The following is a 23,212-nucleotide window of genomic DNA, read 5'->3' on the forward strand; positions in this document are numbered from 1 at the left end:
CAGTTTTAATTATATGACTACTGTAAATCTGTAATTTTCTCCTAAACTATTTTTGTAAAAAAATTCCTCCAAAATAAACCACATACTTCGTATATGTCTGTGGGACACTGGGACTGTAACTATTTTGGATTTTACCTTACTCGTATTAATAGCATTTTTTTTAATGCTATCAGTTTAATTATTGGCATATTTATACCGAGTAGCAATATTTATTCTCTTAAAAAAATTATAATACATCGTACTAAAAAATAAGTTAAACATTATGTAATAGTGCAAAAGTCAAAGTGATACGAGTATATTTTTTTTTTTTTAAAAAAGGACTATAAATATGTAGCACTATCTTATCATATTACCATGCTAAACTCAACCAGTCAACCTAATGGAAAATATTGTACTTTTGAATTTTGAAGTTGGTGGTTTAATTCTCATTGGATACATTATGGAGGTGGTCTGGGGTTTCCTTACAGCTTCTCCCTCACTTTTAAAGTGTTTACGACCTACAAAATACTCTTAGGGTCTATTCTGATTTATTGAACTGAACTCAATTGAACTGAACTGAATAAAGATGAAATGAATTGTTTATTAAAAAGAGAAAATAGAAGTTGAACTGAACTGATTGGAGTTAAGATGAAATGCTGAACTAAACTGAACTGGAATTAAGCTAAAGAGAACATGCCCTTATTATAAAATTGGTTTGTTTTACATAATTAAAATTAAAATGTTTTAAAATATAATTTGTGACAATTAAAATGAGACGGAAAAGATACACAATATTCCATCCGTTTTTAAATACTTGCTATACTTTCCTTTTTCGACCGTTTTTAAATACTTGATCCATTTTCTTATTTGAAAAGACTTTTATAATATTTTATTAATTTTTCTTCCCTAGAGGACCCACCATTAATCATACGGAGTATTTTATTAATTTCATGTTTTCTCTCCTCCAGTTTTCTCCACTAATTTTATTTTTTACAATTTTTTATTCTTCTACCTACCTCACTACGGGCCTGTTCATATTTATTGAACTGAGCTGAACTGAACTGATTGGAGCTGAACTGAACTGAGCTGAAATGAATATTTTATGAAAGAGGAAAATTAGGAGATGAACTGAAATTAAGTAAATGTGGACAGACCCTACCTCCATATGTTATTGCTTCATTCAATTTCTCCTAAAACTCCGCACATGAAAAAATGGAGCAAGTATTTAAAAACAGAGGGAGTATATACGAAGTAAATGAGATACTCCGTAATATATTGTACATACATACAAAACAAATACCAGAAATTATACGTATTTATATCGCTATATATGCATGCATTAATAGGACAAGGTCACGTAACAACCGAGGTTCTTTTGCCAGCTTATTTAGTGGTAATTTGTTGGGGGAGAATCTTTTATCCGAAGGAATAATGAAGATCTTCTTCTTAACCTTTCAATTTGGGATTTTGACATATTGTTGCATTGTCAAACTTTGATTTGATGCACCATTTTACGCCTAGAGATCATCACAGGACATGGTGCCTTGACAATTGACATTATATTTATATTTGACCAAATTTTCAATTTGATTGATTTGTGAAATAATTTGGATTTCTTGCATTTCATATTTTGGTACAGTATTTACATTTTCCATAATTAACTTGTGTGCTTGCTTGTACAGTTGTACACACCTAGCTTAGGCTTTTTATAATTAAATGTAGGTTATTTAATTTCATTAACTAATTAATTACAATAATTTACCGGGAGGGAGGGGGGTTTGGTCCCAAATGGCCTCGGTCGAAGGTCCTCTTCTGCCTTAGGCTGCGCTATGCTTAGTTTAAGATCAAGAGATATACGGAGTACAAGATTACTCAAGTGAAGATAGATTTTAAAATTACATTTGGATTTTTCGTTATATTTTATTTATTGGAGCTACATGCATTATATTAATGCATACATTACAAGTTTATGCATTGTGACTAGTAGCTACGGGGTATATACATACCTTAATCTATCACACGACTGATAATTCTCAATATGTCAATATATACATAGTACAATACACAATTGCTAGCAACAATTAACCATTAGAATCTTAGCATATATATAGTCAAGCAAGATGAATTGTGAAAAGACGATTGAGCCATTGAGGGGTAAGCCAAATTAAAGAAGGAGAAACTAATTAGGTGAAGGTAAGAGATAAGTAGATAACGCATGAAGAATATGCTATTGCAATAGATCAAAAAATAGAGAGTTATCTTAACACTAGTGTGGATTTCGAGTGTAGCTTTATATGTACCACTATATATGTTTGAAATTTGTCAATCGAATTGAATGAGCTAATACAAACAAGATAATTATAAGAAAAATGGTTATCTTTCTTAGAAATAGTAATTGCTACTTTGACTATAGGGCCATGTCTTAGGTACATATATATTTAGTATATCATGCAAGGGAATGATTGTTGTTTGGTGTTGACTACTAATTTTATAAATAAATCTCGTAACAACCCCATAACAAGCTTAATTGTGTGTTAGGTCAATGTTATTAAATTACATTATATTTAGCAATAATCCAAGTCATATAATTAAGGTGTAGCTATAGAATTTGATTAGGGTATTTTTCTAGTTCAATTTGATGATATAGCTAGATATTATTAATAATTTGGTATATACTAGTATGTACAATATTGAATTCTTTTTTTTTTTTTTTTTTTTTTTTGTTGTATTTTCAATCAATCTTTGTATTACATTAGCTAGTTTATATTAGTAAGTATATAAAATTTTTCTTCAATTTTTGTTACAATTAATAACAAATTGTATTATATCTAACTAGTTTATATCTTATCTACGTACATAATTGAGTGCTTCAAATTGCACATTAAACTAATCATTGTTAACTCCATAGATAAATAGTATTTATATATCATAATGTCTCCCACCTAATTCCTAAATCATTTTTATTTTTCGAATCAACATTTTCATTTATCTCAAACATATCAATTTTAAACATTAGTGGTCCTTATTTTATTTATATTGCTAAACCAAAAATGTAACGATAAACCTTTGCAAGCAAATGCCATGATTTATCATGATCACATTATATCTCTTTCTTCCCAAATGATTATACTCCATTATTCTAATCAAATTAAATAAAAAAGGTAGAAAAACAAAATTAAACTAAAATTAAATGATGGGAATGTTCTTATTCCATCACCTGTCTAATTAATCCAGATTTTTTTAAAAAAAAAAAAAAAAAAAAGCCGTAATTTGCTAATTTCATTAGGGGTGATCACAACCAATAAAACAACGACACGTGGAAACTTACCCCACACGCTAGTTAATATAGACCTTCTGCTACCTCAGAACGATCAAACTGGGCCATTTTGTTCCCTTTATTAACCTGGGCCTGGCCCATCTGTCTTCATTCCCCTAAACAAATATGGTATTTTTTTCTTTTTTCTTTTTTTATAAAAATGGAAAATAAAATGAATTTACATAATTACCCTCCTCAACTTTAACGGCTACCGTCAAAATCCTCTTTCAATTTAAAGAAGTAACGCCAACATTCCCGTTATTTAACGCCGTTAATCTTCCTTATTTAAATACCTTCATTTCAACCAATTTCTACTCTTCTTTCCTTTCCTTTGCTTCCTCTCCTCTTCCTCATTCTCTCTCCTCCTACTACTCTTCGCATCATCATATTTTCATTAAATCCTTGTTATTTTTTTGAACGAGATTTTCGGAAAGGGCAATTTCCAAGATTACATGAAATCATTTACCAAATATAGTAATAATATATTTTCCCGATTTTCCTTCTACTAGTATAATTTTTCGAATTATAAAAAAAAATACGGGTACAACCGGTTGTACAATAAAAATTGTCATTTCATCGTCGAGGTAGCAAAATAAATTCCGACGTCGTTTTCAAAGAAGACAAAAAAGGGTGTAGCGTGTGCGAAGTCATTTTCGTCATTCATAAACAGTGATCTGGTTTGATGGTTGTTGCTCCAAATTAAGCAGGAAAATAAAGAATTGAAGAATTTTCAAGATTAATTTACGGAGTATATTTTAATTTGTTTGGAAGAAGAAGAACAAAGGCGTGATTTGTAATATTACTATTGCTGCTGGTAAGTTTGTTTGTGTTTTATTTTATTTGAAGTATTATGTCATCAAGTAATAATGTTGTTGGTAATTTGTTTTTTTCTATGATTTGTTTGTATTATAGAAAATGAGGAAAAAAAAGCAATGAAACAACATTAACATATGATGGAATAAGATAAAAGGGGGAATGAGAAAAATAATTGGATTGGATTTTAGTTTTGTCTTTAAGAGAAGAATCTTCACTTAATCCCAAAACTAAACTTTTTTTATTAGTTTTACTGTATCAATTAGCTAATTGCATTTTTCGACATAATATTACTTAACAGTTAGGCAATTAAGAGAGGGTGAGAAGCCGAGTTGGCGGGTATTGATGATGTTGTGTATATGTCAATTGTCAAGTGGTAGAGTATTATTCTCTTATTTCAAAAATTGGATTACAATGTGCTATAAAGTGAATGATGGTTTATAACACAAGTTAAAGGAGATTCTAATGTCTTTCTTCTAGTTTGAGGACAACTATTCAATAGAACAGGTAGAGTACATTAATATACCACAAAATAAAAAGCAAATTTGTCTGTTTAATACATATAAATAAATAAATACATTTATGATTTCATGTAATTTAAATTGCAGAATTTAATCAATTTATTAATTTTAAAAGTTGAGAGGGTGAAAAATTTAGGAAAAGAAGGGAAAACTAATAAAAGGAAGTGAAATTTCTTTATAAGGGAAGGTGTAGGCTAAAGCATGCACATAGAACTGATAAACGGACCACTTTCAAAGCACACTTCTTAAAATTCTTACCCCAATTTTTTTTTTTTTTTTTTTTTTTTTTTTTCAGTCTTCAATTAAAAGTGTTCTTCTTTCAATTATTGGCACTTCATTTTTGTTTTGTTTTTAAATAATTTGAGCTTTTTTTCCCAACTCCCTACAAACAATCTCTCTCTGATCCCGAGATTGCTCTTTTTCTCTTTAACTTTTTTTTCTTACTCATCATTCTCTCTCTGACTCATTCTTGGAATTAGAAGGAAAAATAAATAATTAATTGAATAAAGAAATACACTATTTTGAGAACTAGAACAACATTTTTATTGTGAGAATTTGTACGTGCACCCCTTATTTGTTTCGAGTCGATTTTGAGTCAGGTAATGTCGTGTATGTATCAAATTAGTAATTTCGATCGAGTTTAAGACTCTGCATTTGATTGTCAATGGGGGTTTGCGATGATGAGTTTTATTGTTAGGTGGAATTTTCTATTTTATAAACTATATATAGTACTCCGTAGTAAATTATTTGTTTCGAGACTTTTGGACTTGATTGACTCAAAGGGCGAAAACACTCCTTAATAAGGATAATGTGTTCATAGGGGTTGAAAGATCCCCGTTAATGTAGGGTAAGGGGTAGCCTTAAATTTAATACGAGTTAAATTTAAATCGAGACAGTTGTCATTAAAATTATAATACGTGTCTTTTTATGGAGTTTCAGAGTGATTCAACTAAATAATGTAACGATAACATTTTTCTCGTTGGACAAGACTTGAATCTTAAAAATTGTCTGTACCGAAGAATTTAGGTTTTGTTTTTATAGATTAAGAATTGAATTGATGAAAAAAATTGATTTGAAAGAACGTACTAAAAACGGTCCCAAAATAATAGAAGTAGTTGCATTGTGAAATTTGTCTACGTAATAAGATGAACTGGGTCACTATTACTTGATATGGCCTAATATGGGCCAAACTATACCTTGACAATTCATCTACTTTCGTCTTTGTAATTTATTAGAAGGAAATAAGCACATATATTATTAATTCATAGTATTAATTATATTTGTCTACCTATTTAATTTAATACGAGTACATATATTTTGAGGGCAAAATAACATAAATTGGACCCACCAAATTGATAATGATACTTAACCTTTGGACCCAGAAAATTATGTTTACAAGGTTCTTTTTAATTTTGCGAGTAGATTGAATAAGAGCTTTTTAAGCTTCTTTTTTCTTAAATTGACCATGTTTGATTTTGTGCCAAAATTAGGCAGCGGAAAATCTTTACTGATTATTATTCACATCTTTTTCTTTAATTTGGATTAAAGTTTGCATCAACATCTAGAATGATATTATCTTTCACCTTAATATTGGATTTTACTTGTAAAGATACTATTGTCATCAATTTCTAGAAACGATCTTGTTTTCTTTTCTATGGAGGTGTCAATATATATGAAATAACGTTTATTACTCGTAATAGATTATATAAATAAAATATTTTTGTACGAGTACCCATTTATTCTCATTTTGACGAGTAAGTTTTATACTTAAATCTCAAGAGGAAAAGATTCCTTCCTTACTCTTTTGGCAAGTTTGAACCTTTGCTTAGCTTATTCATGATGCAAAATTTTCTAAAAAGGCCATTCTTCTTCTACATCTTCTCTACGTGTAAAATTGGCAAAAGCCCATGATATTCTTATTCTTCTAGTGTTAAACACTTATACCAAAGTAATGATTCATCTAATCAAACCTCTTATCAAATGACACACTTAGCATATCTATCTACTACATGCTATATATATATATATATATACATATGCGGTGTTACAATTTACTTGTTCCTTTCAACTAGTAACGTGACAGTTAAATCTAAAGGCACGTAGTGAACCACAATGCAGGTGTAACATCAATCAACAACGACAATTGAGTAGGAGAAGGAAGAGCTAGCGAGCAAAGATGTTAACATGTATAACGTGTGCGAAGACAGACGAGAAGGGGGAAGACGGAGGAGGGCGTGGAAGTGGGAATGCGACGCCAAATACAAAGGAATCTGTAAAAGGCATCACAGCACAGGTATGTTGTATGTAGTTGTAGTTGAAAAAGAGTAGTAGTACTCTTCTTCACTTCAATTGTTGGTAGTAATTTGGTAGTAGTACAGTACAAAATGTTGGCTTGTTAGTTGATCAATACCATTCCATATGATACTTGGCTTTTTGGCAGCTTCTTTTTCCTTGATTGTGAAACCATTACTTAAAGCTCGTTTCCCTAGTTTGTACTGTCACGTGCTATTTGGGGCATCAGGATTTCAGGGGGACCAAAGAATGTTGCAGGGATTTAACTTTAACTTGTATTTTTCCTTTTTTTTTTTTTTTTTTTTTTTTTTTTTTTTTTTTTATTAATTACTCCCTAGAATTTTACACTTATGCCCCCTTTATTTATTTTTAATTATAATTATAATTTTCTTTTATAGGTTAATAAGTACTTCTACTTTTACAATATTTTTTTAATTCATTACAAACATACTTTCAAAATAAAATTTATATCCAAGTGAATAAAATTTCAAAATATTACTACTATAGTTTTAGATACCATATTACGAGGACACTAAATCCTTTTTTGCTTGGTGAAGATCGTTTGAATTACTCGTATTACACTATTACTGTACTAAACTAGTAAACTACTAATTCAGTAATTTACTTCACATTAGTGTGATCATTTGCTACATGGTATAAACTAGAGTAACTTTAAATTAATACTACCTCTGTTACATATTATTTGCAACGATTTAACATAAAGTAGAGAGGAAAAATGTCTAATTGTTGCAAATAATATGTAACGGAGGTAGTAGAAAATCTCAATAAAAGAAAAATTATAAAAAGGAAAAGAAAAGAAAAAGAGTTGACTCTGAAGTAAAGAGTTTAATTTTTTGCATCTGGTTAGAAAAGGGTGATTGATCATAGAGTATCTGATAGTCCATAGTCTAGCTATACACCTAGAGCATACTATACAATATGATAGGCAAACAATATCAGACTAATAAATTTATAATATATGGTCAATGCTGAATATATTAATATGAGTAGTCCAATAAAAAAAAGCATTATTAAGATGACTGTAATAAGTTATCAGCAAATCAGCCATACAATTAATTGATGGAGAGGCTGCAAAAAGACCTTATAATATGAATTCTGCTGCTTAGATCTTAGCTAGGTACTACCTAGACTTAGACCTTATAATATGAATTCTGCCTGCTACAAATCACATTACACCTCTATAAATTAAGCATGGGTTTTGTCTAGTCACTCTCAACCCCCTATTTATTTTAATTTGTTACATGAACATCTAATGCTATTTTATCATAGATCACGACCCCTTCTTTTGTCTTTGGGTTTTAATGAATGTGGTTGATGTTCAGAATTGCTACACTAAATATATTTTAGCCCTTTAAGCTACTCCCTGTGTACATGAAAGAGGGTTGCGTTTGTCACTTTAGGCGTTCTCTTTTAACCTACTCCATGTGTAAAGAATGGCTTGTTTGTTAACGGATTTTGTTTTAAGGTATTTAGAAATAAAAAACAAAAAGTGTTCATTTTTCTAATTCACTTTTCAAAATCAACTCAATTAAAATGAATAATTAAATCATAAAACAAAAACTGAAAACTTGCTGTTATACTAATAAAAATTTAAATTAAAAGGCGTTACAAATGTGGTAATGGCACTCCTATCAAATCTTCTTGAACAAACAAATGAATTATCCACATTGTAAATTTGTAACCCTTTTATAATAGATTCACATTTTGGGATAACAAGAGTCAAATTCTTTGCTTAAGAGCTTGGAAGTTCAAATTGAATCCTTTTTAAGGCTTAGCTTATATGATTTCGAATATTTTATACATAGTGTTTTGATCAATTATAGAGGGCAGTAGTGGTTTTGATCAAAGTATATAAATTATCTTTCTTTTATCTTCATGTATTATACCATAATTACATTACTTGTTAGTTCATGATAAAATCATTTAATATCAACTGAAATTCTTGCTAGGTTGTCTAAAAATATAAATTGGTCTTGTTGTACCAAACATAGCTGTAAAAATCCGTAGAAAAGTAAGGCCAAATTGATTAAAGATTTGCAAGTGTCTTATAATATGACCCACTATAGAATTCTTGTCCACCATTTATGTAACAAATTATCATAATACTATTGAGTGTATATATATTGAAATAAAGGGAAAGGAAATTTGGTATGGTCGCATTTACATTAATTTTTCATTGCTACTACATACGGATTAATAGTGGACTAAAAAAGGAGAAGAAAAAAATCAGGAAAAATTAAAAGTGTTTCCTTAATTTCTTGAGCACATTTTTATTTTGTTATTTTTGTTCCTATTTAATTCCTTTTCAATATTTTGTTATAAAATTATAGTTGTTGGAAAGTATATTAATTTACAAATTCATACAAGTACTAGTATAATCTTAAACCTTGAGCCTTCAGCATTGCAGCCTTAATCATGTATGAAGACTGCAGTGTATAGTTCTGTACTTCTGTGTTACATTGCAGCTATAACACTGTTGCTAGGCTCTTATACCAATACAGAAAGTCTGAAACAATTTCTTGTTAATTTACTGAATCAAGGGTAGATTTAAATTAGCTAGTAAAAGTTTTTAAGAGAGTGTACAAATTACCCTTTGGCTGAATTTCATCTACATGTACTGGTATATTTGCCTCATGCATCAACTTGTTAAAATAAATTATAATGATCCTTAACCAATATCGAGTATGGGCGTATTGCTGTAAATCTGTATTTGACCCGACTTGCTACGTTTAGCCAATGGGTAATCTACCTGCATAACATAAACAATAGGATAGTCATTAGTATGGCTGAGTTAAATCCACCAGTAAGCCTCGAGCTACTGTTCAATGTTTTCTGTATGAGTTGGGTAATCTACCCACTTCGTGGACTTAACATTTTCCGTCTCTTGAATAGATGAGCACAGCTCTTTAGGAGCAATATTTTGCTAATTTATCTACTAATTTTAATGTTTTGATGTACTAAATGTTGTGTAATGTTCATACCAAGATTAGCTTACTATAGCCTTGTTGGCTTTGTGTACACAAATTACCCTATTTCTATAAACTTTTTTGTAAACGCGGTGGAGCTAGTAACAGCTCGAAAGATGGGATGGGATGGAAGAATTTTGATTAGAGTCAGACCTCATGAAGGAGATTTCATTTTGAGCTGCCAAAATCTGATGTACAAAACCAGAAAGAACAGAACTGTACATTGGTGCTCCAGTAACGATACTAGATAATATATCTTTGAAATACATGAAATTTTAGCAAAATTATAACAAGAAACTTAAATCATATGTACAAAATTTCATTGAAATGTCTTGGTCTAAACCCAATAATGATTGGAATATGTTTTGTCCAAAACTTTGTTCCTTGTTTTGTACTTGATATGTTGCTGATGTTGGCTTTTGTCGATACAAGGTTTTTCTTTGAATCCTCACTCCTCAGGGCTTTTCAACCTCCTTGTCTGTAGCATGATTGCTGTCTATTTGTTGTTTTATTTTGTTTATGTAAACATGATTTTAAAGAGGCGGTCTTTCTCTACGTGACACCAATTTTTATAATAGCATCCATGCTTTTGAAAGACACCAAAAGAACAGATTCCATGAGTCTGTTTCATGCCTTGAGTTTTGGCTCTAACTTTGATTACAATGACTTGCAGATAAAGGATATGGCGTTGAAGTTTTCTGGTGCTTATAAACAATGCAAGCCCTGCACAAGTTCCGGTGATTTTAAGAAAGGCGAGAGGTCATACGTGGAGTATGATAGTGCTTCTGAAGGGGGGCGGTACTCTTACATGCAACCTGGAAGCTCAAGTTCAACGCCTGCATGGGATTATACTAGCAGCATGCATCATCGTGGTGTAAGATCACATTCGAGGTTTGCTGGTGGATATGGCGGCGACAGAACTCCTGGAGGAAGAGATTCTATTGCTGCTAGTGATTTGGTAATAGAGGATGAGGATGAACCTAAAGAATGGATGGCACAGGTGGAGCCAGGGGTGCATATTACATTTGTTTCTCTTCCTAATGGAGGGAATGATTTGAAGCGAATTCGATTCAGGTATGAACTTAGATCAATCTATAAACTAAATCTTATTCAAGATTGATGATGTCAAAAGATAAAACAAATAGTCCTGTTTCAACAAGTTTTGTTCAAAGTGGTTATTACCAGCAGTGTGAACTAACATTGTGTATTTTCTTATTAAAGTCGCGACATGTTTAACAAATGGCAAGCTCAAAGATGGTGGGGTGAGAATTACGACAGAATCATGGAGCTTTACAACGTTCAAAGATTCAATAGACAAGCTCTTCAGACTCCAGCAAGATCAGATGATGAGGTACTCTTCCATCAAATATCTATCAATTGTTTGCTATTCTGAAATGGACTGTCATTTTGCTGTTACTAATGCTTTATTGAATTAATTACAGGCCAGAGATTCCACTTACACCAGAGTTGGATCAGTGATGGAGAGTCCTATGACTAACAAGGAGTGGATACCGAGAAATTACTACCAACCTTCCAGTAAATCATTTTTCCCACCCGAGCCTTCAGACCATGGTTATAATGCAGGATCAAGTGCTTATGGCATGGGTGCTCAGCACATGGATCCATCACGGACAACCACCTCATCTCGAGATGATGTCTCAGTTAGCAACGCCAGTGAACTTGAAACGGAGTGGGTTGAGCAAGATGAGCCAGGGGTGTATATTACCATCAGACAGCTAGCGGATGGCACTAGAGAACTACGTCGTGTTAGATTCAGGTAACTAATAATTGTGATCTTTAGCCTTCCATTATTCTCAAATACTTGTCTAGTTTATGTTCTTAAAAAAATGCAGACTAATCTAGCTTCATTACTTTAATACTCAATGTTCTTGGGTCTACGCGATCTCTAACTTTGACATATGCTTATGCAGCCGTGAGAAATTTGGTGAAGTGCATGCAAAGATGTGGTGGGAGCAGAATAGAGAGAGGATACAAACTCAGTACCTTTAACTTAATTTTCCCTTAAATTTTTCCCCCCTCCTTTAAAGTGTTGAGGCAAAGAAGGCTAGACATTGCATAGAGTGCAACTTCAGCCTGAGTTTCGCGGATCAGAAAATACTCGTACTAAGATATGAATCTTCAGCCACATTTCAGAACATACAGAGAAGCATGTTCATATTACATATTTTACAGCAGTTGAACTTGATATATATCTTCTCTGTAATGTCCCTCCCAGTTGTTGGGGCTGTTTTTCATTAGCTTAGGAGTTAAGAATACTAGTAATTGGGGCTATTATGATGTTTTATAATGCCCTCCTTTTTTTTTTCTTATCATTTTTCATCTGTATTTCTTTCCCCTGACACACCTTCAGTTTCTGAAAATTCGTTCATTCTTTTTATCCGATTTTGGTAATTCGGCTTAATTATGTTCCAAATACCTTGATCAAACCTTGAAGTACCAACAATATCAGATATTCTTTTGTACAAACAATGAAATCAAAGCCACACAACAGTGAATGTGTGTTTCTTTTGTAGATTTTAGAAAACATAGATAGATCGATCATATAAGCATCTTAGTATTACTCGAACTACATCTTCATTTCACTTCAAGTACTAAGCTAATTAAGGTATGGAAACTTGACACTATTTTCGGCCAAAAAAACATTGATAATTTTCATAAAGTAACCAAGTCTATGTGACACTTGAACACATACCCGTGTATGACACAAGTAAAGCCCGAACAAGTACCAAAGCAAATGTAAACCACTTTTGTAAGTATTCAAAACATGGAAATGAATATACACAACACACCATTATAACATGGGATACTAAGATGGTGTAGGCTTCGGCGAATTGTTGATGTTGAACTGAGTAAGGTGGACCTCTTGTGGAAGAAGGTGATATTTGATACCAAGGTTTTCAAAGTTCTTCTTAAGCTCCAATATAAGATCAGTTAAACGAAGGTTTCGTTCACCAATGTTTTGGTGGTTAATAGTGTGTTGCACACATAAGGCCATCTTCATTGTGTTCAAGTCTTCTATATCTTTTACTATGAAACTATGTTTTGAATTCCAATGATTTGGCTTGCTGTCAATGTAACTGCACATCAAATACACCGATATTAGTCTTATTACTGATAGCATAATTTTCGAAACTCTAGGACTATATATAGTCCTTAGAAGAGCAGCCTTACCTTTGTGTTGCCTTCTTGAGCGCGTTGATGGATTCAATAGGAGTAGAAGCATCTATGGTAAAAGGAATTGTATCCCACATTTCTGGACTTCTGTAGAAGTTACTGATTGGCTTGCTTAAAAGAGCTGAATTCGGATAGTAGATCTTCTCCATGTCATACCTCAGGAAAACTGTGGTTAATATGTTCATCTCTTCTACAATCATCTTCAATCACATAGGAACATAATCTCAATAAATCGCGACTAAAATTAGCATACAAAAGTGATAGAGTATGAAACATAATCCTGGTTCTATGTTAGTGGACCAACTCAACCAAAAGCTTAAGCTAATGGTTGAGGCCCAGGAATATGTTTTATACTCTATCAAAAAGAGACCGGCAACATCAAAGGAATTAGTATACCTGAACACCATCGACTTTGCAACGATCTCCTATGTCGAAAGGGTGCATAACAAACACGAAAATGATGCAATCGAAGATGGTTTTGCAAGTGTTATGAAAGATAACACCAAGGACTACCATTTGTGTGATGACAAACGCAACTACTTTTGGTGTTGCTAATCCCATCAGCAAGAGAAACACCACAAAGATTACTACAGTAACAATTGCTGATGCCATCTTGTGAAGCTGCTGCACTGCTGTTTTCGTGTCGTTCAGTGAATGTGCTAGAGCCTTTCTTTCAAAATAAGCTCGTACCTTTCAACCATAGTCATGTAGGTAATTGTCAGAAAATGAACAACAATCTAACCTTTTCGGCGTCTTAAATTATTTGAATAAGCTTACAGTTGTGTAAAAATAGGAATATATCATAAACTTACCACCCAATTTCTAAAAGAAGACTTGGTGATTCTTCCTGTCTCAAGTGCTCCTTCGAAAAGAGGGAATATAGCATGAATCTCATTCCTCTTTAAAAACCTTGCTAAATCCTCCTCCTCAATGTACCTTCCAAATTAAATTTGTAATCATTATAATTATTATACTAAACAAGGGAAACTAAAAAACAAATTTTTAACACGTGAATGAATTCTATCTATATCATTGTACTTTTGCGAGTCCATTTAATAATAGTACGTGACATTATTTTTAATGAAACGAGGGTAGAATATATAAAACTTAAGACTTACTTGGCACCGCGTTTTGCAACGTTTCTAAAGATGCGTTTAGCAGTAGTTCTAGCTTCCCATTCACTAGTAATCTCAGATTCAGCTTTCCCAAATTCATCAACTGTTTTCGAAATCGTAGACAAACTAGAAGATCTAATGAAGTTCATCAACCTCTTCAAACTCCAAATCGACGCCGGACTCTCCTTGCTCAGCTCCTTAAGCTTCTCCATGTCCAATTTCCTTGATCCATATTTCTTTGATCTCATCATTTCCTTAGCATCCTTCCATTTTGTTGGCAAAGATTTTGACCCTTGCATTGGTTTGTGTTGTTCCCAAAGTAATTCATCCATTGGTGGACCTAAATTATATCAATAATAATTCATATTCATATTTAACTAACATTTAAAGGCTGTTGTTCTCAATGATTGAACTCAGCTGAACTGAACTGAACTGAACTGAATATTTTATAAGAGAAGGAAATTAGGAGCTGGTTGAACTGAATTGAACTTATTAAAGCTGAACTGAACTGAAAATAATCGTATGAGAATAAGCCTTAAGTCAATTATACTACTAACATATAATGTAATTTAATTTCATGTTACATGCAAAGTAAGGGCCTCAAACTAATTACTAAATTAGTAAATTGTCCATCTACCCATGTCACATGTCACACAGTTATGTCCCACGATGTAAGTTGTTGTGTAACCAAATGCGGATCTTGAACTAGGACTCGACCTCAAATAATTATTTTATTTAATTAGTTATTAAACTCAAATGCTCCTCTTTTACCTGTAAATTGTTATGTGTTTCATAATCAGATTGAAATAAACATACTCCTTACTCCTTATCATCTACACTGCTATACAATATATCCTAAGTCCTAACATGTCACATGTGGACGTATAAAATAATGTTGTAGCATAATAATTGATTTTATTTGTTTTATTATTAAGCAAGATATTATACATTCGAGTTTTATCTCCTCCTAAATTTTCGGCCAAGATCCGCTATCAACCCGACAGTTAGTTAAAACTAGCTAGAACAATAAGGATGTGTTCATGTGGATATGTCATTTTCGTATCCAGGAGAAATGCCGAAAGCGTCAATATGTCTCAGTAAGTGGGAACTGCGACATACCAATTTGTCCTAATAAGTAGGACCTAGCATCTTACCTGTAACAACTTATACGCCTAATAGTGGACTTTGTATTTACACCATTATGTAGCACATACAAAGCACAACACCGACGAATTTAAATTACTCAACCAGCCATGCAGTTCATCTTTGTACTTGCAAAATCATCCATAGCCACTGAAATTATTTGTCGGTTTTTTAAATAATAGACCACATTTTTTATGTATATATATATATGTCATGCGAGTGGTTTAAAGTACAATAACGGGTTGCTTTCTAAAATATGCACGTAGTATTTATTTTCACCATTCCTTTTTGTTTTTTTTACGTAATCTTATCTTTTTGTTTTTTTTTACGTAAACTTATCTGTGCGTTCTTATATTTTACGTAAAAATGCTCTATCTTTATCACTATTTTTCCAAAAATAAAATAAAATGACATCCATTATGTAAGTATTGTCTCCCAAAACTTCCCTATATATAATTAAAGTAGATATGACAGAAGTAGAATCTATTGTGGTTTTTACATTAAAAAAATATTCTCATTTTTAGTTACTTCATATTTCTTATCTAAAAATCATGCAAGTCAAAGTCAAAGTCAAAGTACAGTAGAAAAAATACAGTCAAATTGATGAATGTAAATGATGGAAGTCAAGGTACAATAAAGCAATATAAAAACACAAATTAATTAAGGTCAAAGGTACTAACGAATTTCATGAAGTAAATCTAAAAAATAATAAGAAGAATAATAAGAAATAAGTCATAAAGTTCTGAATTTGTAAGAATGTGATTCTTATTAAAACAAATTAGGTATCAAATCAAATAATTCTACCTTTTCATATCACATTAATAAGTACATGAGTATATATAATTTATATGGTTGGCTTAGATTTTTCACTTTGTTTATTAATTGGTTGGTTGAGGAGCATTCAAACACTAGGCTAGTTGGCTTATTTCAGGTCAAAAAGTAGTGTAAAAGTTGTGAGCAATCGATTATAACGTGTTACTCGTATCATCTTTTTTTAAGCATTCTTTCCCAATTTTGAATGCTTTAATAATGCTGCTTAATTAATCAATGCATATTAAGAAGCATATTATCTACTTAAACTCAGATTTGTCACTTTCTGAAGATACTCTTCTATCGATCTACGAAACATTAATTTAACTTATTAAGAAACATCATTTTTTGGTGTCATTATCTTAAATCTTACAACATACAAAGTATTTAGTAGATTCTTGTATGTATTGAAAGAAAAAAATTGCATCATATTATTGTTTACTAAACTAGACCATGATTTTTTTTAAAAAACTTGGTACTTTCCTCATCTAAGATCAAAATCTGATTTTATTTATTTTTTTAATTTGTTTTTAAACAGAAAATTAGGGATTACAACATAATTAGGGACACTTGTAGTTTTTCTTAGTACATCTTAAGTGCAAGATTAGAAAATTTGATTTCCCCCCCCCCCCAATACATATGACAATATGATATTGTAGTGTAACTCCATAATTATTAAACAAAATGTCTCTTTTTTTTAATTGATCAATTAACTAATTTAAAAATATTAATTTTAGAGTACACACTTTCTCTAATCCTTTTAATTCTTCCTATTTGAAATCCTTTTATAAGATAATAAATTCAAATAAAGTTGGAAAATTGAATAAAAGAATCGGATGGAGTACAAGGAAAACATTTTTGTAAGAAAATATAAGATGCATATAAATAAAAATTGGCAAGAAACAATTAAGAACCTGAGAGTGCGTCAAGTATGTAGTGATGAAAAACGCTTTCCTTCATACGATCAAAGTAAGTCCGCACATGAAAAGAGGAAGCTAGGGTCTTAACCAACACAATCTTAACCAACCATATGATTGCACCAACTAGAACCGCGACTAACAATTGTGACACCCTCTTAACCACCTTGTTATTTTGGTGCACTTGAGCATCAAACATACAAGTCCAAGCTAATAACACAAGTGCTAACCAAATACAACTTTGTATACTCTTCCTTAAACCATACACAAAGTACAACACCTTTTCTCTTAACATGAAATTCCTCTCTATCAAAAACACCAAGAAGCTCACTAGCCACCCCGAGCAAAGCCGGCCACTAAACACTACCATCACCATTAGGCACCATTGCCACGGCCTTAGACCCATTATAGGGTAGTCCCTAAGGGTCTTCACCGTGAAAGAAAGGATCAAACAAGTCAATATAACAAAAAATATTGACCATTCCCCTACTCTCCTCCACTTAATTTTTCTCTTCTTTTTTTTAGCTTTGTGATATTTTTTACCATCGCTTTCCTCCTCCTCTCTTCCTCCTCCTCCTCCTCCTCCTCAGAAGTCGAGTAGGAGGAGAAGTCTGTACCACTATTACCCCCATTATTACAATTATTACTTATCTCTTCCTCCCAAATAGTCGTTTGATCTCTATCAAACTCGTCGATGACATTTATTTTGGGAGGGAGGTTAAACTCAACATTTCGAGATTTAGGTTTAGAAAAGCTAAGGCGACGTAGGGTGGCTCTCTTTCTAAGAGTATTAGTTGATTGTAGGGCGGGGGGTTTTTTCTTGTCACCACGTCGATCAACATTGGTAGAGTTGCCATTGGCATACTCCGAGTCTACGGATTGACCGCTGTTGCTATGACCCTCGGCCATGAACACAATGACTTGATCACCACCACCATCCATCTCTAGCTTGGCTAGCTTATATGGTTCGTTATATTATGAAATTGAACCAATAATATATATAATTATACTAGCTAGGAACTTTCTTTTTAAAGGTCCTCCTTTGTTACAACTCTATTTTTAGTGGGTCACTTAATAATATACATTGACATTATTTATACAAATTTGTTGTCGGGCATATCATATATAATAAGATACAAGCATACAAATATACAACGAACCAATGGAGTCACTCTCATTATGAAATAAAATTAAAGTGGAAAAAGCTAATGTTTTCACGATTTGCTATTTTGTGGTTGATAATCTCTATAACATCTCAATCACATATTTCGTACCCCGTAGGTTACAAATTTACAATTCTTGTTACTAGTACAAAAAGATGTATACATTATTCTAGCTTATTTGTGCTTAATTAGACGAATTAGTTGGTCGACATTCATGTTTTCTTTCACTTTAGTTAAGAATTTCATTGATTTCCCATTGTACCTAAGCTAGATTCCTAGAAGGTTTGGCTAGAGTACTAGAATTCGTATTGTCTACTACTCCCCCACGGTGTATTATGAATTTAAGGGAAACGTGCACTCATTACAGTCATAAGTAATTTATGGCCCGACATAATTATTATAATACCTGCTTTTAAAAATTCTTCATATTGCGAATTTTTTTTAAGTTAGTTATTTAAATAAAGTTCCTACTCTATATTGCTTTAATTTCGTTTTGGCTAAGAAAAATCACTCTTTTACCTTCACTTATATGAGATCAGATCCATTTTAATTTGGGCGCCTTAAGTTTAGCATGATTCTACATTAGGTACCTAATTAATTATGATGAGTACGTACTTCACCCTAACACTACATTGAGCTTTCATCAAAATAACAATGTGGTGCATACTACCTTTTTTTTTTGTTTAATAAAATATTATTTGTTGTAAATTAGTAATATACGTGAAAAGAACATGAGGTAATTTAAAATTTGAATGATGATATCCACAAATATTTATCTCACAAATTATAGTTAGGGTTGTAATAATTTAAAGATTATAAGCACTAACAAGGTGCATTATTTTATATGATTAAAGTTCAAGAATAAGCAACATAATATGGTTATACAATCTAGTTGTACAATGTCGTTTTCTGTTTTTAAAGATTTGTTTCCTTCAACATTCATGGCCACCAAAAATTAGAATAAAAATAATTGTTTATACACAAAGCAGTCTTGTATTGTTTTTATTAATTTGTCTGTATGTTTTCTTCATCATTAAAGATCTGACCCCCCAAAAATCTAGATCCAAAATAATGCTATACAAACAAATAAAAGCAGTCTTAAATTGCTATGTTTGTAAACCATTACAAGTACAACTAACATGTATGGTCTAGTTTTTTCAAGTAATTAGGGCTTATTTGTCATCGTTATTAGTTTTTAACAAAAAAAAAAAAAACATTTCTTCTTTTCTTTTCCATTATCAGTTTTCAAAATTATCATAATGTTAATATGTTTAACTATTTTTTTTATTCATTATATCATATAATTTTAAAAAATAAAAACCCAAAAAATAGAAAACCACGATACTATATACTCCGTAGTCCATACAAAATCAAAAGAAGAGCTCAAAAAAGTGTATCCGGCATTCCGGCCTCTAGAGTAATCTATAATATTCTACATGGCTACGCAATATGCATGCATGTCAGATCATATTATTGTCATCAATCTATGAAAGTAAGAAGAAGATACTTAATTAACTAGCATATACTTTGTACTCACATAATTAGTTATCATTAAAAGAGATTGCGTGTTTCACGTTATAACAAGCAAGTTTCAAAACCTTATATTCCCATTGCATAAGGATTATTGAAACCTGCTTAAGTATCACAAAATCAAAAGTAAAATATACTAAAATCATTAATAGAACTTTTGTTGAATAATACATACAAATACAACATTATGAAAAGCAAAAATAGTGTTGAATGTTGTTGATGGAATAAGAATGCGTGGATGAAAATTGTCAACTTTGAATAGAAGGCGCAGATAGTGCACTTTATTTGTCTTCTGATAGGCTGATAGTGCGAGACAGATGGAGATCCACCAACTAATTAATTATTGACAACGTAGTACTCGTGTTCTTGCTCCTCTCTAATTTAATACCACTACAACTATTTCATTACGGAGTACTAAACATTTTCTTAACAATACTATCAACGAACCATCCATCCTTTCTTATTAATTATGATTATTATTATTCTTTCATTTTCGATTCATAATACAATATCAACGTTGTTGTCATAAAATATCTTGTGCAACTGTTGTACTTTATGTAAGGCGAAACCACCTATTCGTTTTATAATCAAACAATTTATGTTTAATTATTGTTATGTACACGTGTTTTATCATTATTATATATACAATATGAAGTATCGGATTTTTTCCATGACAATCTATCTGATTTTTCACACAACCATCTACAAGAGTACAACATAACGAGCTTGACCCTTCAATCTGCATTGTGCCATTTAATTATAAGATTACTCAATCATACACGATTCTAAAAATATCAATGCAATTATAAATTTCAACTAAAATATCAACGAAAAGTTACTTTCAATTTATAAGAGTATATATTAGCTTAATACCTTTATTCTTTCAATTAATTTCATTTATTTATAACATTACGTACATTCAAAGAATATTACCACAATTATTGAATTTAGATGTATGTAAAGTGTAAACGCATTTTTGTCGTTATTACAAGAATAATTTTTGCACACAATCTACAGACTACCGCCGAACTGTACTCTTATCCACTTCAAAAGTTCAAATATGCGGTTTATCACGTATGTATTGCTTAGCTTGATTGGCAAATATTAGCCTAGCTTAATTTAATTTTGTAACAATAATTAATATGGCATAAATTTCTCCACTCTTCATTTTCAAGTCTTCATCTAATAATATAAGTGTATCCACTTTAGTTATAAGGCCTATAACAATTTATCAATACCAACATAAAGTTTGAAAAGCAATACAAATTCTTGCATGACCAGAATTTCAATATGACAATGTTTAAAACCTGTAAAAACAAATGTTTACATGTAGCTAAGATTGCTAGAGGATGAGGTACATGAGGCGGTAGTCGGGTATCCCCTTCGATCCGTTTGTTTCTTAAACCATATCATTGTTTTTAGTATATACTGTATAAGTGTATATATAAACGGGATGAAGGGAGTAATACGTAGTTCACTAGCACGATTATGGTCGTTTGCTTGTTACTTACAAGGGGAAAGCCCGATTTGGCCTTCACTAAATGTGTGTAGGAGAACAGGATGAGAGTGTGGACAACCCATGAACCCAAGGAGTTTATAAATTAACTAAAAATTGTTCTTTTTAAATATTGTATTGAAAACTTCATATAGCAAATTATTGGACGTATTAGTTGTTTCGGGTGAAAACAATGGGACCTTGCCGAAGGTCCGCTGAAATGGAGAAGGCTGGATTCGGTCCAAGTTATGTTGGGCCGAAGGTTTCCTGCACAGTAAACACACGTAAACTAGCCTCGGGGGTGTTGCCGAGGAAGGCCCCTCCGATGCTAAAGTCAGTACAATGTGTAAGAAGAAGACACTATGCAAGAGAGTTTGTTGCTTGAGGCTTTTATGGAATATATCAGAATATATGAATGAACATATGAATCTATCAATGAATCAGAATGAATCTCCCTTTGAATGTATCAATATGATGGCTTTTATACCTCATCATACATGGAGAGGTTGGGCCTTAGCCCAATTGGCTTGCTTTGTGGGCTGACCTTTGACTTTAGCACAATTGGAGAGTTGAACCTTGACCTTGGGCTTTTAATTGGATCATTTAGTGCTTAGGCCCAATTGGACTAAATTGGACCCAAACAACTTGCCCCCCAGACCCGATTTGGAAGGATGACGGGTCGGGTTTGATTTAATTCAGAAAAGGAGGGAAGTAAATGATTTAATTAATCCAAAAATTTGAATTTAAACCGTAATTAATGAGATAACAACGGTTAATGATTGTGGAAGTTGGACGGATAATGGGCAGTTTAATCACAAGATCATGTGTTTAACGGTTACTTAGTGGAGTATTTAAGAGAAATTAAAACGCAGACTCCTCGTATCCCATACCTGGAGATATAAACAGAGGCGCGTCATCTCTCCTCACTTATTCACCAACACAAACCCAGAATTCTCGAGAGAGAAACCAAGAACCCGCATCAAAACTTCGCAAATTCCCCGAGCATTAAGCTTAGAAACTGAGACTTGCCACTACGAACTCGTAAATCGGCAACTTTCGCTTCAGATTAAGGTAAATTCCTTTGATTTCAGTTTATTTTTCTTCGAATTCGAACTCCTTCCCCTTTTCTTTCGACTTTTTTCTTCGAAATAATCAATGGCAAGAGGAGTTAGAGGTAGAGCCCGTGCTCCAAGAAGAGCAAGGCCGATTCCCGATCCTAGGAACAGGATTGGGACCTGGAATGGACAAAGGCCAGAGTCTGACCCTGCTGAAGGGATTAGGGCGACTCCCCTTTCCTCGGCTCCTCCTCAGAGAACGGAGGAGCCAAGCGCTTCTGGACGGGATGATGAAGTTCCCGCTGTCCTTTGGGATATCCTCCCCGGGTTTTCAGAATGGGAGAATGCCGAAGTTGCTTCGGCCATGATAAAGAACCGCCCCTACCCATGGTGGGTGGAGAATGCCGATCAATATCGATTTGCCGAGCAAATTGAGTTGCATTACGGCATTTTTGAAGCTGATGGGTATTGGTGCCGAATGCCCTCGGCATCCGATAGAATCCATCGTCCACCCCTGGGGTATGTGGGGGTGTACACAAGACAGCTTCAGTACGGGCTGAGGTTCCCTTTGGACGTATTCGTCCCGAGACTTGCTGATCCATTACAACATCTCTCTATGTCAGTTAACTCCCACCAGCATCCGAAGGGTGATGACATACTTATGGGTCTGCAAGTTCTTCAAGTACGTGCCGAACCTGCACTGCTTCAAAAAGCTCCATCGGCTAGTGCAAATATTCAAAGTGGGCACGGAAGCCATGGTTCTGGGTGGTACCGGATTGAGTCCCGGCCCCAATACCTAACCATGTGGCCAAACGACTCTTCAGACAAGGACTGGAGAGGTCAATGGATTTGGGTTAGGGCACCCACAGATCCGGGCCACC

The 23,212-nt window shown here is 32.7% G+C and overlaps 1 protein-coding gene and 1 pseudogene across 1 annotated transcript; one reads left to right on the forward strand and one right to left on the reverse strand.

Moving 5' to 3' along the window:
- Nucleotides 1-3,443: 3,443 nt before the first annotated feature.
- On the forward strand, nt 3,444-12,306 carry LOC110692834 (protein BREVIS RADIX-like). The gene is made up of 6 exons (XM_021869918.1): nt 3,444-4,109; nt 6,748-6,922; nt 10,582-10,982; nt 11,130-11,259; nt 11,351-11,685; nt 11,840-12,306. Exons 2-6 carry the CDS (start codon nt 6,806-6,808, stop codon nt 11,916-11,918), a joined length of 1,062 nt encoding a protein of 353 aa, XP_021725610.1. The 5' UTR covers nt 3,444-4,109; nt 6,748-6,805; the 3' UTR covers nt 11,919-12,306.
- A 120-nt stretch (nt 12,307-12,426) lies between these two features.
- On the reverse strand, nt 12,427-18,030 carry LOC110692833 (annotated as a pseudogene).
- Between the last annotated feature and the right edge of the window lie 5,182 nt (nt 18,031-23,212).

Source organism: Chenopodium quinoa, unplaced genomic scaffold (assembly GCF_001683475.1).
Source record: "Chenopodium quinoa cultivar QQ74 unplaced genomic scaffold, ASM168347v1, whole genome shotgun sequence".
NCBI classification, from domain to species: Eukaryota; Viridiplantae; Streptophyta; class Magnoliopsida; order Caryophyllales; family Amaranthaceae; genus Chenopodium; species Chenopodium quinoa.